The sequence below is a fragment of the Sebastes umbrosus genome, chromosome 9 (assembly GCF_015220745.1).
Source record: "Sebastes umbrosus isolate fSebUmb1 chromosome 9, fSebUmb1.pri, whole genome shotgun sequence".
Classification (NCBI taxonomy): domain Eukaryota; kingdom Metazoa; phylum Chordata; class Actinopteri; order Perciformes; family Sebastidae; genus Sebastes; species Sebastes umbrosus.
In genome coordinates, this window is record NC_051277.1 from 21,390,735 (window position 1) to 21,406,927 (window position 16,193).

General features: G+C 39.6%; 3 protein-coding genes across 3 annotated transcripts; 2 read left to right on the forward strand and 1 right to left on the reverse strand.

Moving 5' to 3' along the window:
• The first annotated feature begins 613 nt into the window (after nucleotides 1-613).
• On the forward strand, nucleotides 614-4,290 carry LOC119494833 (olfactory receptor 10G4-like). The gene is made up of 3 exons (XM_037781001.1): nucleotides 614-829; nucleotides 929-1,030; nucleotides 3,142-4,290. Exons 1-3 carry the CDS (start codon nucleotides 614-616, stop codon nucleotides 3,748-3,750), a joined length of 927 nt encoding a protein of 308 aa, XP_037636929.1. The 3' UTR covers nucleotides 3,751-4,290.
• cetn2 (centrin, EF-hand protein, 2) lies at nucleotides 4,010-7,298 on the reverse strand. The gene is made up of 5 exons (XM_037781005.1): nucleotides 6,965-7,298; nucleotides 6,550-6,714; nucleotides 6,330-6,458; nucleotides 5,040-5,177; nucleotides 4,010-4,835 (listed from the first exon to the last, which is right to left on the reverse strand). The coding sequence occupies exons 1-5, from the start codon at nucleotides 6,965-6,967 to the stop codon at nucleotides 4,746-4,748; spliced, it is 525 nt and encodes a 174-aa protein (XP_037636933.1). The 5' UTR covers nucleotides 6,968-7,298; the 3' UTR covers nucleotides 4,010-4,745.
• A 2,580-nt stretch (nucleotides 7,299-9,878) lies between these two features.
• Nucleotides 9,879-14,614, forward strand: nsdhl (NAD(P) dependent steroid dehydrogenase-like). Its single transcript, XM_037781000.1, has 7 exons — nucleotides 9,879-10,036; nucleotides 10,132-10,293; nucleotides 11,437-11,583; nucleotides 11,707-11,835; nucleotides 12,361-12,503; nucleotides 13,148-13,250; nucleotides 13,824-14,614. The coding sequence occupies exons 1-7, from the start codon at nucleotides 10,016-10,018 to the stop codon at nucleotides 14,154-14,156; spliced, it is 1,038 nt and encodes a 345-aa protein (XP_037636928.1). The 5' UTR covers nucleotides 9,879-10,015; the 3' UTR covers nucleotides 14,157-14,614.
• Nucleotides 14,615-16,193: the final 1,579 nt, after the last annotated feature.

Sequence of the window (16,193 nt, forward strand, 5' to 3'; positions counted from 1 at the left end):
CTTTCCCCAAGGGATTATTTGGTTTACAAAACTACTTTTAAATAAAGTGACTCTTTTTCTTTTTTTTTTTTTTTAAGCATCTTTCTAAATATTTCCCAGGAACATGGTAATGTGTGTGTGGGTGAGAGAGGATGGCGTTATGCTTTCCATGACTGTGCCTGTGCTATCGAGCAAATATTGACAGGTAGAATACAATTCTGTACAGATGTATTAATATTGTCCCCGACGTGTAGAAATAAGCAAATGTAATCCTGATAACAAACACTAGCTGTTGACACATCACTGTCTAGGGGATGAGGTTTTAGGCCTGAGGTCTGACACGTTGACGTGGTGAAGCTGAGTAAATGGACAGCCTCTAATGCTGGCACGACAGGAAGAGTCAGTCGACAACAGCAATTAGAATGAAACAGACTTCTGACCATGTGTATGCTGTACATGTCGAAAATGCTCAAGAGAGAAGAGCATCTTTGAAACTAATGTGAGGGTGAGTATATTACACTTTTTTGCCCATTTGAGACGAGGTAGAAGTGATTTTGTTGGTGCTAATGACTTGCTATTCTAATTTATCTTTTACAAGACTATCTGGAGGGCAGATCAGAGGGAGCTTTACGTCATGGATATTTACTGCAATGGGACCTCACTAGAGGCTCAGACACGGATCAACTCCACCATCTACCACCTGGTAAAGGTGGTCAGCATGTGTGTGAGCTGCACCTTGAACACCGTACTCAGTGTCCCTTTACTCCTGGTCATCATGCGCTCCCCGTCCCTCCTCAGACACACTCGCTACCTGCTCCTCACACACCTCCTCCTGTGTGACAACCTCCAGGTAGGTCTAAACCGTTCCAGTGCACCTTTCATTAACAACTGAGATCATGATAATATGTTCCTTTGAGCTTAATGATCACCATCATCATCACCATTTCAGCAGCTCCTCTCGACAATCCAAGCAGTCCTGTTAAGATCCAGAGAAGGAATACCTGTCACGCAGTGTCTGATCTTCTGCGCTTCTATCCAGGCCTGCTCATTGGTTTGTAAAACATTCATTATATTTATGAGATCCATATTTGTTTCAGTCACACAGAGCTATGATTCATACAGCAGTCTGCACTCTCAGTTACAATAGAACTAAGTTTAAATGAAGACCACTTAGAAAGGATGACTTCCTGTTCTTTGGGGGCATGGATCGACAATACTCAGGTGTAAAAGCCACAATGAGAAGGATTTGTTGCGGTTTGGATCACAACATTTAGGGCCTCAAGTTGGCCCCACCTCCCCGGTTCAATGAGGGTTACGGTGCTCGCCAGCGGGTGAAATCCGACCCCAGATTCACTCTCATTTTGGAACGAGCTTTGTCCAATTTCGCCTCGTTATATTTGCATTTCGTTGGCGCTGTGTCCACCATTTTTGTAGCTTCCTCTTGGATACATGCTTACGATCTGGTACCTGGTTGCTACATTTTTATAGAGGTTGACGCTCAGAAACGTCCCGAACACAGCAAAATGAAATGAAAAGAAAAGAGGAAATACAGGCAGAGGGCAGGGTCTCATGTCAGACCCCTCGGCATCACTTTTAGGTTGCTGTAAACACGTGCTAATCAACCCCTCAGAGTCACTTTTTGGTCACAGTAAACGCATGCTTCATGTCATGAATTAAACAAAAACACTTGCTTAGGTTTAGGCAATAAAACCACTATAGTTAGGTTTAGGAAAAATACAACATGGTTGGACTAAATATTGCTACATTTGTACAGTGAAATTGTGACTTCACATTTTGAATACGGGACATGAACGAACAGCTGATTGTAACGTGAAAGGGGAACTTAACGTACGGGACACAAACTGCGGTCTCCTGGATGAAGCCTTGTGTTTGTTGGACCCATCCATCACCCTCCCGCCTGCCCTGTGTGTCTTTTCGCTTTTTAATCTAAGTCACCACAGCACTTTCCCTGTGCGTTTACTGTTGCCGTGGATGGGTTTATATTGTATTTAATGGAAAGCCCGGTGCGTCTCATAACAGCGCCAAAGGGGGCCTTGGGCGGCAGTATTGAATGCCACTGGCCGTGACAGAGCATCGCTATTTGACGCCCTGGGAATGAGAACGGTCTCTGCAGACCGACACCGCCGCAGACTTCTACTGGCTCATAAGTGATTATTGCAAGAATTATTTTTGTATGAGTCTATACACAGATTTTTTTAGGAAATCCTACTCATTGTACCTTTAAAGGAGAGGTTCACATCTTTTCAAGTCTCAGTTCTCACATGCCCATAAGAACATTGTAATAGTTATTGGTCACTGTAATTGTTCCTTCCTGTCCAAGAAGCGCTCTCTTCCTAAAGTGATTCCAATGTACTTTAAGTGATGGGGATAAAATCCACAGAATCCTTGTTCTGTGTAAAAAATAACTTCTTGAGTTAAACTAAAGTTGATATGAGGCTTCAGTAGTCTGACTTAGACACATCAAATGATATCTACAAAGTCTTTTTTGTACAAAAGAAATCCCTCTTTTTGTATCCACAGACAGTGTTTCCATGCTGAGCTCCGGCGGAGGGATACAGTAGTAACACAAAGAGAGAATATGGTACTAAAAACTGCAGTAACGTTAGAAGATACAAAGTCAAACTGCTGAAGCCTTATTTGAGCTTTGGCTGAATTTGTGGATTTTGAAATTGTATTAGGAAGGAATCTCTTCACAGCCAGTGTGGAGAAACGGGCATGTCAGTAAGACTTGAAAACATGTTCAACCTATGCTTTAAGTTTTTGTGAAGTCACGATAATGTGCATCCACTAATAATTTGGCCTTTGAGTTTTTCATGTATACTTTATATTATTAGTAGATCAAATCTGTGCCGTGTGGAGTTGCATAATTCCTGTGCAGGATTATACTGTATGTGTGAATTATTCAGGAGAGAGAAATGATGAGACCAAAGGGCGGCACAGTAACTTACAGTAGAAACAGGACTCATTTTACCTGGAGGCCTCTTTAAAAGTACTGTGATTGACATAAATGTGACTTAAATTCATGCTCTACTCACTGCTGACAGCCTGCCTGCTCCGACTGACATTATTAAAACTGCGCTTCCAAAACTTTGACCTGCCAGGTAACTGCATCTTCTTTATGTCCTCACTTTTTTTGCACAGGTGGACCTCTTCCTGAGCACCGCTCTGGCTGTGGACCGCTTTGTAGCCATCAAGTGGCCCCTGCGCTATGAATTGCTGATGTGTCCTCAAAGGAAGAGAGCAACTATTGCAGCCATATGGACGCTATCAGCTGTGCTCAGCGGTGTGGCTTTGGGTCTCAGCCTCAACACTATCCAGGACAATTTTACCCTCCCCCGCTGTCGACCTCTCATCCTCACGCCCTGCCTGTCGGGGACGTCGGCTCTGGTGCTTTACTGCACAGTGGCCACTGCTGTGGTGGTGCCTCTCTGCTCTCTGACCATCCTGGGATGCTTCTGCCTGCTCTGCTGGGACATGCGTTCAGGACCGCTTTACACCAAGAGAGCCTGTGTGACCTTGACCCTCCAGGCAGCTCAGACCATCCTCTTTTCTGTTCCTGTGGTGATGGCCAGCTACCTGATCCCTGGCTACCTGCACAGTGATGCTCTTGATATAGCAACCACCATCATCTACAACCTGGGGGTGTCACTCATCCCTCTTGTTTATGGCTACCGCTCACGGGAGCTGCAGCAGAGGATACGAGAGGCTGCGCACGGGAACAAAGTCGATAAAAAAACAGTTTTTATCTGAGCTGCCTGAATGAGAAGAGCTGTTCCTGTTCAGCACAGCAGCTTTTCTACATTTATTGCATCACGCTTCGAATTTACTTGATTGTTCGAAATAGTAAGGTTCAGGTTGGATAGCCGAGTTAATATGCTGCAGCATCTTCCTGTAAACCATTTATTAGCATCAGTAGAATAAGTGATGCAAGTAAAAAGATAGAGTCAAGCTGCTCAAACACTGAAATGATTCGGGATGCTTATAATTATGAGAAATAAGACAGCACAAACTGCTTCAAGATATTTAATTTGTACCATAAACACTTATATGCTTTATATTTACTCATTAAAGTCACTATGTATCATACAAAACATTCAAGAATACTTGCGTATTATAGAGTAGTTCAACACAACAGAGGAATAAATACTCAATGCTACGACAAAAATACAAACACAATCCTATTTTAAAGATAGTGGGATTACCCCTTTAAAAAGGCACAGGCACAAATCCACAGGTAGCACTGAGGTGAAGACAGCGCTCCCCAATTACCAGCGGTTACAAGAGCCAAAACATGAAACACTGGAGTTACCAGTGTAAACCAAACGTAATGCACACACTGTTTTATCAATCAAAGCCTTGGAATGTACTGTGTTTGTCACCGTATTGACGTAGGCACTGAGAATTTCTTGACAATAAATAACCTACATATTATCATTAATATTATCAATGTATTCTTCATAAAAGTATGCAGCATTCCAAACAAGAAAGAGGGTATCCCTCTTACTGTTTTTGGCAAATGTAATGTAGATTAAATCAAAGGAGGATAGTTTGGCATATCACCACAAGTCTTTAACAACTCCCTTTCAGCGTAGTATATGACAGTTTAACCTTTTGATTGACTCATAAGTGGTGATGAATGGCACGACACGATAATAAGGAAAGGGAAATTAGATATGGAGCAGCATTACATGTGAAACCACCACTGGTCCCCTCGCCATCGCCAACGCTGATGTCGAGCACTTCCTTCAGTAAAGGCAGGTTTTCTTCATAATGCGCAGGAACTCCTGCTGGTTCACTTCTCCGTCTCCATCCCGGTCTGCTTCATCTATCATTTCCTTGACACACAAGATAAGACGAGATGAAAAGAAGAATAGAGGATGCAAATCAAGCTAGTTTGATAGAATTCATAAGCAAATGTTGATTCAAAACTGCATTCATGGCCTTTTACTTGGAAACACAACTGGCCTGTGAGTTATAATAGTCTGCTGTGAATATTCCTATATCTGAATATTGTTTTATTCCACGGTGACGTGCTTTACCTGCAGCTCTTCATCTGTGAGGTTCTCTCCCAGCTCTTTGGCTACTCTCTTCAGATTCTTGAATGAGATCTTTCCCGTTTCATCGTCGTCGAACAGGCGGAAAGCTTTCAGGATCTCCTCTTTGGAGTCTTTCTCGGCCTAAAATCAGAGAAGATGGAGAGTAGTTTTCTGCAGGAGGTATTTAGTCATCGAAGAACAGATAAATTAAAGGTCCAATATTATGCTCATTTTCAGGTTCATACTTGTATTTTGTGTTTCTACTAGAACATGTTTACATGCTTTAATGTTCAAAAAACCCTGTATTTTTCTTATACTGTCTGCCTGAATATGCCTGTATTTACTCTCTGTCTGAAATGCTCCGTTTTAACGGAATTGTGTTGCTAAGCAGCAGCAGTTTACTTCCTGTCAGCTGATGTCATACACATACGTTTTTAGTACGCTAAAACAGAGATTTTTCAGTATGTCCGAAACCTCAATATGAAACCAATAGTACGCGATTTGCATACTATTTCCAGGTGAAATATTACAGTATGCAACTCTGGACACTACGGCAGCATAAATAGCCCACAATGCAATGCGGTAGTGAGGACAACGTTCATAACGGACGTTGACGGACCGCTCTGTAACGTCAATAACGCTTCAATTTAAGTGTAAGATTTCACTTTGCTAGGCGTAATATATATTTTATATTAATTCAGATTTTGATTCTCACAAATCCTCGTTTTGGTCACATGAGGTTGGCACAGGTTACCATGGTTACACGTCTCTAACCGGCAAGGGGGCTCTCGGGAAGTTACGACGTAAATTGCTGCTCAGTGCGTCCGAAAAGATACATACTAATACTGTTATATTCACACAAAAGTATGTTGAATGATAGTACACCTGTTGAGTATGTATTTGTATTTGAGCAATTTCAGACGAAGCCATACACTGCAACCGGAAATAAATTGGGACACATTTCGAATGTTACATTTAAAGCTGTGAACAGTTGTACAGGTGTGACATCACAACTGTACGGAAATCCTGACGGCTCGTTTAAAAGCAGGCACAGTTTCTGAATACAGGCTGTGTGTATTTCATCATGAACTGAGCGTTATAAATACTTATAGCAGTTTAAGCCTGCTTTATAATGAAAAAAGAGATGAAAAGCTCGCTTTTTACAATATTGGACCTTTAAAGGTTGTGGGCTCTAATAACTGAAATCTACATTCTGCAGTTAAAACTAAAGAAAAGTTAAAGACTGGTATGAATGCATATATAGCCTAGTATATTTCATGACAAGATATCTACCATTTTCTGTGTCATGACAGAGAGGAAGTCAGCGAAAGAGATTTTCCCTGTGCCGTCCTTATCCACGTCGCCAATCATCTTCTTGATCTCCTCTTTCTTTGGTTCAAACCCCAGAGCTCTCATTGCAACCTGGCACAGTGGGAGACAAAGGTGTGAGAGTGATGCACACATACAGAAAAAACATATGATTGTGATCAGCATTCAGGCACTTTTATTATACCTTGAGCTCCTTGACATCGATGTATCCGGATCCATCGGTGTCAAACAGCTCAAAGGCCTCCCTGATCTCCTGCTTCTGCTCCTCAGTCAGCTCTGGTTTGGGGGTGGTCTTCTTGCGAGGAGGTGGTACAGGACCCTGCAGGGATGGTCTCTTGGCACTGGTCGCCTGGTGGGGGTGGGGATACAGGAAGGGGAGGTAGAGGGATGAAAATCTTAAAGATATAATAACAATAGAATCAGAGAGGTGAAAATGCAGAGGGATGAAAATCTTAAAGATATGATAACAACAGAATCAGAGAGGTGTCTGGGGAAAAAAATGTATACCTGTAAAGGAATAATGTAAATATCCATCACCTGTGACTCAGGTGCAAACACACAAACAAAGATTTAGGTTATTATGAAACATTTTTACTTACCATCAGTTGCTGTTTATTTATTATTGACAGAAAGGAAACTGCAGATCTATTCTATATGTTTTCCTCAGGGCTATGAAGCTTCCCTATCATTTAGAGGGGAGGAGAGATAAAACGGTTTATTCTCTACATCCGCATTAACTGTTTAATTACCCTGAATAGAAGATAGTCTCTTATTCCTAAAAAACACTATTTATTTCGCAGGATTTGCTGCTAAAATGTGCACAAAATGAACGTTTCTATAGCTAACAACATACAATACACACAGCCTCTGCTGTCCAGAAGCTGCTGTCATGGAGCACCTGGTTGTTTGGTTTGTTCACCCCTTGTGTCGGCGTGTTTTATGGCTGTGGAGCAAATTAAGGCAGGGTGAAGACAGGCACGAGTGGGAGTAAAAATCAAACGCACCAGTCGGGCAAAAAGATGATTGGTTGCTGAAGATCACGAGGTGTAAGACACGATCAGAAGATGCAGAGCTGTTATAGAGACTGAAGTGAAATATCTCCTTGGATTTCCCCAAAGAGATAGGCTATAAAACACTGACACAGAATATGGAGACTCTTTGTGTCATATTTACAAAATGCAAAATATATCATATTACATATGGAATGATATAAATGGTGCATTTGCTCGTGCTACTCTGTGACTCAATACACCCCCTAGTGTCAGCTGATCTCAGATCAGAGCTTCTAATAGAAAGAAGATGATAGTTATATAGAGAATGATAAGATAATAAGGAATAGCTAATGATAATAATAATAAAGGTAAAAAATACTAATGACAAATTATAGGCTATAGGCTATGTAATAATATATATGATAATGATAATAAGATAAGATAAGATAAGATATTCCTTTATTAGTTCCGCAGTGGGGAAATGTGCAGTGTACAGAAGCAAAGGGGATAGTGCAACAAACAAGATGCATCAGCTAACACAGTAAAAAAGAGCTAAACAAAGTGTAACAAAATATGAACCATTTAAATAGAAGGAAGTATAAAAATAGGAGCAGTATATACAGTATTGACAAAAAGACTATTAACAATATTGCACAGTGAGAATGAAATGAAATTCCACCTGAACATATTGCACAGTATGAATTACACCTGAGTAGTAATAATGATAATGATATTTCGCAGTCATTATACAGTATAGTGCAGCAGTTATTGTCAGTTTTTGGTGTGTAAGTGTAAGTGGTCTACTGGGAGCAGTGCTGGTTGTGAATAGCCTAATTGTATAGGCAAATAGAGTTCAGATATTGCCTATTTGCAGCCAACATCCATAATAATAATAACAATAATAATAATAATAATAATAATAATAATAATAATAATAATAATAATAATAATAAACATTATTTGTATAGCACTTTTCTTAACAATGTTATAAAGTGCTTCACAACAAGAAAAAATACAACCAAACAATATAGATGAATAAATTGCAATGAAATAAATAAATAAATATATGTCTTTTCTTCTATTACACGTTTTTCCTTCATGCTCTAGTTCCATTAGGACTATTGTATTTTAGTTCAAGGCTATTTGTCAGTTACATGGACATTGGTTTAATCTGTCTGTATTTTTTCCTTTATGTGTTTTAGTTAATAATAATATACATGGTAAAACAAACAAATACTAAAACAAAACCCCAGGGATAGAAGAAGAAAAACATTCTCTAAAAATGTTAGTATTATTGAAATACATAAAAACAAGAAAAGAAGATGATAATTATATAGAGAATAATAAGATAATAAGGAATAGCTAATGATAATAATAACAAGGTCAAAAATACTAATAAAAAATTATAGGCTATAGGCTATGTAATAATATATATGAAAAATAAGATAATAGCCTAATTGTATAAGCAAATAGAGTTCAGATATTGCCTATTTGCAGCCAACATCCATAATAATAAAAATAATAATAATAATAATAATAATAATAATAATAATAATAATAATAATAATAATAATAATAATAAACATTATTTGTATAGCACTTTTCTTAACAATGTTACAACGTGCTTCACTATGTTATATGGCAGTTATATGGACATTGGTTTAATCTGTCTGTATGTTTTTTTTTCTTTATGTGTTTTAGTTAATAATAATATACATGGCAAAACAAACAAATACTAAAACAAAACCCCAGGGATAGAAGAAGAAAAACATTCTCTAAAAATGTTAGTATTATTGAAATACATAAAAACAAGAAAAGAAGATGATAATTATATAGAGAATAATAAGATAATAAGGAATAGCTAATGATAATAATAACAAAGTCAAAAATACTAATCAAAAATTATAGGCTATAGGCTATGTAATAATATATATGAAAAATAAGATAATAGCCTAATTGTATAGGCAAATAGAGTTCAGATATTGCCTATTTGCGGCCAACATCCATAATAATAACAATAATAATAATAATAATAATAATAATAATAATAATAATAAACATTATTTGTATAGCACTTTTCTTAACAATGTTACAACGTGCCTCACTATGTTATATGGCAGTTATATGGACATTGGTTTAATCTGTCTGTATGTTTTTTTTTTCTTTATGTGTTTTAGTTAATAATAATATACATGGCAAAACAAACAAATACTAAAACAAAACCCCAGGGATAGAAGAAGAAAAACATTCTCTAAAAATGTTAGTATTATTGAAATACATAAAAACAAGAAAAGAAGATGATAATTATATAGAGAATAATAAGATAATAAGGAATAGCTAATGATATGAAATACATAAAAAAAAAAACAAGTTTCACACTTCCTCTCTGGATGAAGCATCCCAGGGGGCGTGGTCTATGAGCTAGGAGGCGGATATAGAACCAGTTCGTGGTCTGTGATTGGTTCATATTGTGGCGTTCTTTGACGTAGCGTGTACACGATTGGCTGTTCTCGAATGTTACCTTTATGCTGAGCTGTGGCTCGACCAATCACAGAGCACTTCTCACTCAGCTCATCCAGGCTCAGTTCATGGTGCGTAAATGTTTTGGTGATACTTCAGTGACACTTTCTCTCACCTGTTTGTCACTTTTCACTAATTATGGCCACGCGCGTTCGACCGGTGAGTTAAAATGTTTCAAATCTGAATTATCTTTTCTTATTGCTAGTTCTGTTTGCTCGACATGAATCAATATCCACTGTCTGTGTGTCCTGCAGAGTAACAAACGGTGCGCAGTCATCGGGGGGTCTGGTTTCCTGGGCAGACACCTGGTGGAGAAGCTGTTGGACCGAGGCTACTCTGTCTCTGTGTTTGACATCCGTCAGAGCTACGAGCTGCCTGGTGTCACCTTCCACCAGGGAGACCTCTGCGACCAACAGGTGAGACTCAGTCTGGAGGACAAACACCTTGAATGTCTCAATAGCAGACTTACACAGTGAAAGGACTCAGTTTTGTAATAAGACATCTGCTTTGCAAGGGAAATTGTCCAAATACAGTGTTTTTATAAAGGTTTTAGAGACCTGAAATACCTGCAGTTTGCCAATGAAAACCCCCAAAAGACCTTAACCATCTGAGTCCCACAATACACCAGTTTTTGTCTTATTTTTAGGGGGGTACAGTACAGGGGGTCTTTAGGGGGAGATGGCAGGTCAGCAGTAGATGACACATAGAAGTGGTGAAAGCTGGGAGCCTGGAGAGATGCAGTGCAGCACTGTATGTCAAGTTGTTCTAGTCATGAATTAGAAATAAATACATTAATTAATTATTTAAAATAAATTGCAAAAGTGTGATGGAAGTATATGATTCCCGTGCTCTATTATGTCTCATAAGTTGTTGCAGCAATTTTTGGGTTGATTGCATTTTTCGGGAATTAGATGGCAAACACTTCTGTTCTGGAAACTGTTCAGAAACCCCCTTATTGTCAATCTAAGCCATTCATTCTCTGAATGCCCTAGGTCTTTAGTTTGTGGTTGTAAAGTTTCATGAGGTTTTGATTATCCTAGAGGTCACCTCAGGTCATTTTATACAGTGAGGTCATATTAAAAAAAATGGTCTCACTTCAATGAAATGACTACTATGGGGACTTTCATCATCACACATGAATACAGTTGTGCTCACTGGATCCACAAGAGTCTCAGCTTTACAGTGATACACCATTTATGCAATTCCAAGACTGTTTAGGGACCCCAGTATGCAGAAATATTCAAACACATCATTTTAGAATAGTCAGAAATAGCACTTATATACTGTATGCAAAGCGTTGTAGTAGTTTTTGAAGTAGTTTTTGCCCCAGACTGCATGTGTTTATCACAAAGTGGGCATGTCTGTAAAGGAGAGACTCGTGGGTACCCATAGAACACATTTTTATTCACATATCTTGAGGTCAGCGGTAAAGGGACCCCCTTGAAAATGGCCATGCCAGTTTTTCCGTTATCCCGTGGGTCTCAGGGGGTTAACAAAATATATATCTGACCTTGACCAATTATCAATAGCTGTGTGGTGTATGTCACTTTCCTCTCCAGGCTCTGCTACCAGCTATGAAGGACGTGTCCCTGGTCTTCCACTGTGCCTCCCCAGCCCCTGCCAGCGATGACCGCGGGCTATTTGAGAGGGTCAACATTCAGGGCACACGCACCGTTATTCAGGCCTGCATCGAGGCTGGAGTACAGGTGAGGTAGCGGGGCAGGCAGCCGGGGGATGAAAGGCTGGGCTTTCTCTTTTTATTTATGCCTACTGTTTAAGGATGAAAGATGCCATTGAAGTGGTTTAACTGTTCTTTTTTTTTCTGCCAGAAACTGGTCCTGACGAGCAGTGCCAGCGTGGTGTTTGAAGGGACAGACATTAAGAATGGGAAAGAGGATCTACCATACGCCAAGAAGCCCATCGACTATTACACAGAGACCAAGATTAAGCAAGAAAAGGTAGGAGAGTGAGTTATGGTTTCACCAGTGTAGCCCAGTTGGTGCGGTTGCCTCAAAAACAAGATTGTTTGGTTCAATTCTTTGTAGAGTTTGCAAGTTCTGCTAGTTAAGTATTTGTGTCCTTCGTCAAACCAAAGTCAGTTTCAAATGGAGGCTCTAAATTGCACATAGCTATGATTTTGAGTGTGTTAAGGCCTTTGATATACTGAACTTGCCAGCACAGGTTCCAGCTCCCCGTGATTTGAAAGTGATATTAATGAATCTATGATTTAACAGTTTTTGAAATTTCCTCCTTCCTAATAATGACATCAGTATAATTTTTTTTTTATTTTGTACACATCAACAACATAATATCACCTTCAGCAGTAGTGAGTGCATCTTTCCAGGACTTCCTCTGTTATTTGCAGGTCGATCTGCTCCACGCCCTTCACAATCAGTCACGCTCACGAGAGAGAAGAGAGCAAATGATCATACGGTTTTGCAGTATGCAGAGTTGAATATTGACCACTGTCCTTTGTGTTTCAGCTGGTCCTCGAGGCTTGTGACAAGGAGAAGGGTTTCCTCACAGTTGCCATCCGGCCTCATGGCATCTTTGGCCCTCGGGACCCACAGCTGGTTCCTATTCTAGTGGACACGGCTCGCAGGGGCAAGATGAAGTTCATCATTGGGTACGTCATATGGGTTAAGGATTGATGTCAATCCAACTAGTTTAATCTACTAATAGAAATAGAATTAATTGCTATTGTTTCTGTAAAATAGTTAAAATTACAAATATATGTATCACTCATTGAGGTTCATGTATCGTAACCTATATTAGTTGGTGCATTTCATAAGTAAGAATGGTAGAGAAAGAGAGTGACAAGGAGACTGTCAGTGCTCTCCCAAACCTGAACCGACATGAAGTGGTTGCACAATACTAATTTATCAACCACCTGTGGAGGCAACACAAGCACCGATTTTTCAAAGGCTGCAGCTAGTTCTGCTAGCCTTTCTAGCGTTACAATTGCTAACTTGTTTGACCAGAATACATCATCATATCTACGTGTAATTATGGTCTTACATCACAAATACTGGATTCTGTAATATTATTGTTTCTAAAACCTACTTATCCACTCTCATTCACTCACCGGCCTACCCACTACCCTCCCTGCCACTTGAAAAGTTGCATTTAGTATTGAGATAGTGGCTCAGACCCATAGGCTGCTGTACCAGTGTGCTGAATGATTAAAAACTTAAACTCTTGTTTTTTTTAGAACCTTAGTGCTTATTGGTTTATTTTTTTAATTTAATTCTCTGTCTTTGTTTTCTGCAGTGACGGGACCAATCTGGTGGATTTCACCTTTGTGGAGAATGTAGTTCATGGCCACATCCTGGCTGCTGAACGCCTGAGGCCCGACTCCCCCATATGTGGAAAAGTGAGTGAGAATAAAATCAAACACAGAGTGAGCCGGTTTAAAGAGGACCTATTATGCTAATTTTCAGGTGCATGCTTGTATTTCGGGTATAATATGGAAACAGTTGTCGGCTGCTGTTGATAAACACACGACATTCAAAGTTGGTACCCTCCTCCACGGCTCAACGAGTCGGTGATGAAGAGCGGGAGCAGCGATGGTAGAACTAGCTATAGAGTGAATGAAGAGAGGGAGCGGCGTTAGTGAGAACAAATTAGTGAATCAGAAAGATAAAACGTTATTGCTGAAGCCCAGAAACGTCCTAAACACAGCAAAATAAGAAGAAAAGAGAAAATACAGGCAGAGGGCAGGGTCTCTGCAGATACAGACACCACCACACTTCTAGTGGGTCATAAGGGATGATTATTTTTGTATCAGTCTGTACATAGTTTTTTAGAGATTTCCTGCATATTATACCTTATAATAATAATATATTATATCTTATCTATCTTATTCAGGATCAGAGTTTTCATTTGTGAATGCTTTGCAAACTGAATTTCAAATTCTTAACTCTTGTATCTTCCGCTTCACTTTCAGCCGTACCACATCACCAATGACGAGCCAATTAGATTCTGGGACTTCATGTCTGAGGTGTTGGTTGGTCTGGGTTATGCTGCCCCCCGCTATCACCTCCCCTACGCTCTTGTGTACGGCCTGGCCCTGCTCCTCTGGTTGCTGTCCCTGATCCTGCGCCCTCTAGTGTCCTTTAAACCCACCTTTACACCAATGAGAGTGGCCCTGGCTGGAACCCACCACTACTACAGCTGTGACCGCGCCAAGCAGGACCTGGGCTACAAACCGGTAGTCAGTCTGAAGGATGGGATAGCACGCACAGTGCAGAGCTACCCTCACCTCAGACAAGGGGCTTGAAGGTAGAATAGAGGTTAAGACTGTTGAGAAATGTAAGGCTGTACAGTTACACTCACTGACAATAAGGTGATCAGGTCAGTCTGAACGGACAATTCAAAACGAGCCAGTTTATCTTTATCCAAACCTCACTATATCTAGCATTTGTGTGCCTTTTCAATGTTTATGTACAATTCTTACCAGCAGATGGCAGCAAATGGTTCTGGTTTTAGTCAACACACACTGCAGTCTGGCCTAAGCAAAGTTTTAAAGCGCTTGGTAAACAGTGAAACCACTGTTTATGACAATATACTGATCTTGCACTGTGGAAACTGCAAAAAGACAAAAAATGTTGTTCCATTTTCATCCGTGTGCTGTTCACACATTGAGATGCTCTTGTTTATGTCAAAATGCCTTAATAAATTCCACTAAACCATGATTCTCCCAATACAACTTGCAATAAAATAATTGTTTAAAATGAATTATTTATTTACCCGGAATCCCCATTCGTTACTACCATGGTAGAAACTACTCTTCCTGGAGTCCGTACAAAAGCTCTACATCAAAATGTAAAAAGAAACGTGATTAAAATCCAAAACAATAAAAGGGAACAAATTCAAAACAAACTTAAAACAAAAACAATAAATCAACAACAATAAAACTGCTAATGACAATAATAACAACAAATGACAACAAGTATCCACTCCTTAAAAACATTCAATACAGCTCAAAAACAACAGCAGCACCATTAAACAAAAAAAAACAGAATATACAGTTGCCGAAATATAAATAAACCAAAAGCATTCATCATTAATGATCATATTGTCAGATATTATATATCAAAAGGTGTCGTATTTGGAGAGGGGCTGGTGTTCTGTGCTTTTAGGTATTTCTTTACACTCTTGTTATATGTGTGATGGCAAACTATTCCATATATTCATTCGTTGCCTTGCATTGGTTTTTGAAACAGGAAGTGAAAAACAACTTCTTGATGCATGCCAAGTATTACAAAAATGACTGACGTTACATGATGTGGCCAAAAGTATGTGGATAGGAATGTGACCCGGGCGGTCAAAACTCTGACCTCATTCTTTTCACCAAGTTCCAAACCTTGTGGAAAGCCTTCCTAGAAGAGTGGAGGCTGCAATATATAGCAGGATATTACTGCACATAGTTTAGAGCAGGGGTTCACCTTTTTTCAAGTCGGTCCTAAGACAGTACATACCCATATGCACATTAAAACAGTTTTTGGTTGCTGTAATTGTTCCTCCTGTCCTTACTGGCCATGAAAGGATCACTTCCTAATGTGCTTCCAATGCAAGAAATAGGAGACAATTCACAGTCTTCATTATATGCAAAAATACATCAAAGTTCAGCCAAAGCTAATATGAAGCTTTAGCAGTCTGAGATGGACAAATCAACTTCCAAACAAGTACAATATTCCCTCTTTGTGTAACCGTTTCTCCATCATAGCTAAGCAAGGAAACACTCCTAAAAACACTTTGGAAGTTACCCATTTGATATGACAAAATCAGATTGCTGAGGTCTCATATTATCTATAAGAAGGTATATTACACAGAACAAGGGGTATCTCTTACATTGGAATTTCATTAGGAAGGGACGTCTTCATTGAAGTATGGACAGGGGGAATGATTACAGCGACCAATAACTGTTCGATATGGGTTTGATGTTTGCTGTCAGTAAAGAAAAAGGTAACGTCTGCACACTACTCCATGCCCCAGTATTTTTATTGGCTACGTTTTGATCCTGCTTGGATCTTTGCCAGGTCAAAATGATTGAAAAAGTGGAAACCACACCCATATTTATACATAAAGCACACCAATAGGCAAACAAGCTCGATGATGGCAGGTGTAGTTCATCCAAAACACCAGCGTGATTAAAAATAAAAAAATCTGGGTGTGGAGGGGCTGTCTTTGATGACACGTCTCTTCAACACTGCGTGGAAGTCAGTGACAGTGCCTAAGGAGTGGCAGACCGGGGTGGTGGTTCCCCTGTTCAAAAAAAGGGACCAGAGAGTGTGTGCCAATTACAGGGGTATCA

Coding starts and splice junctions, on each gene's coding strand:
- LOC119494833 (XM_037781001.1), top strand. CDS start 614: ATGGATATTTACTGCAATGGGACCTCACTAGAGGCTCAGACACGGATC. Junction 830..928: donor TCCTGTGTGACAACCTCCAG/GTAGGTCTAAAC, acceptor TCACCATTTCAG/CAGCTCCTCTCGACAATCCA. Junction 1,031..3,141: donor CTATCCAGGCCTGCTCATTG/GTTTGTAAAACA, acceptor TTTTTTGCACAG/GTGGACCTCTTCCTGAGCAC.
- nsdhl (XM_037781000.1), top strand. CDS start 10,016: ATGGCCACGCGCGTTCGACCG. Junction 10,294..11,436: donor GAGACCTCTGCGACCAACAG/GTGAGACTCAGT, acceptor TTTCCTCTCCAG/GCTCTGCTACCAGCTATGAA. Junction 12,504..13,147: donor AAGATGAAGTTCATCATTGG/GTACGTCATATG, acceptor TGTTTTCTGCAG/TGACGGGACCAATCTGGTGG.
- cetn2 (XM_037781005.1), bottom strand. Junction 6,459..6,549: donor TCGATGTCAAGGAGCTCAAG/GTATAATAAAAG, acceptor CCACTGTGCCAG/GTTGCAATGAGAGCTCTGGG. Junction 5,178..6,329: donor CTGTCATGACACAGAAAATG/GTAGATATCTTG, acceptor CTCTGATTTTAG/GCCGAGAAAGACTCCAAAGA.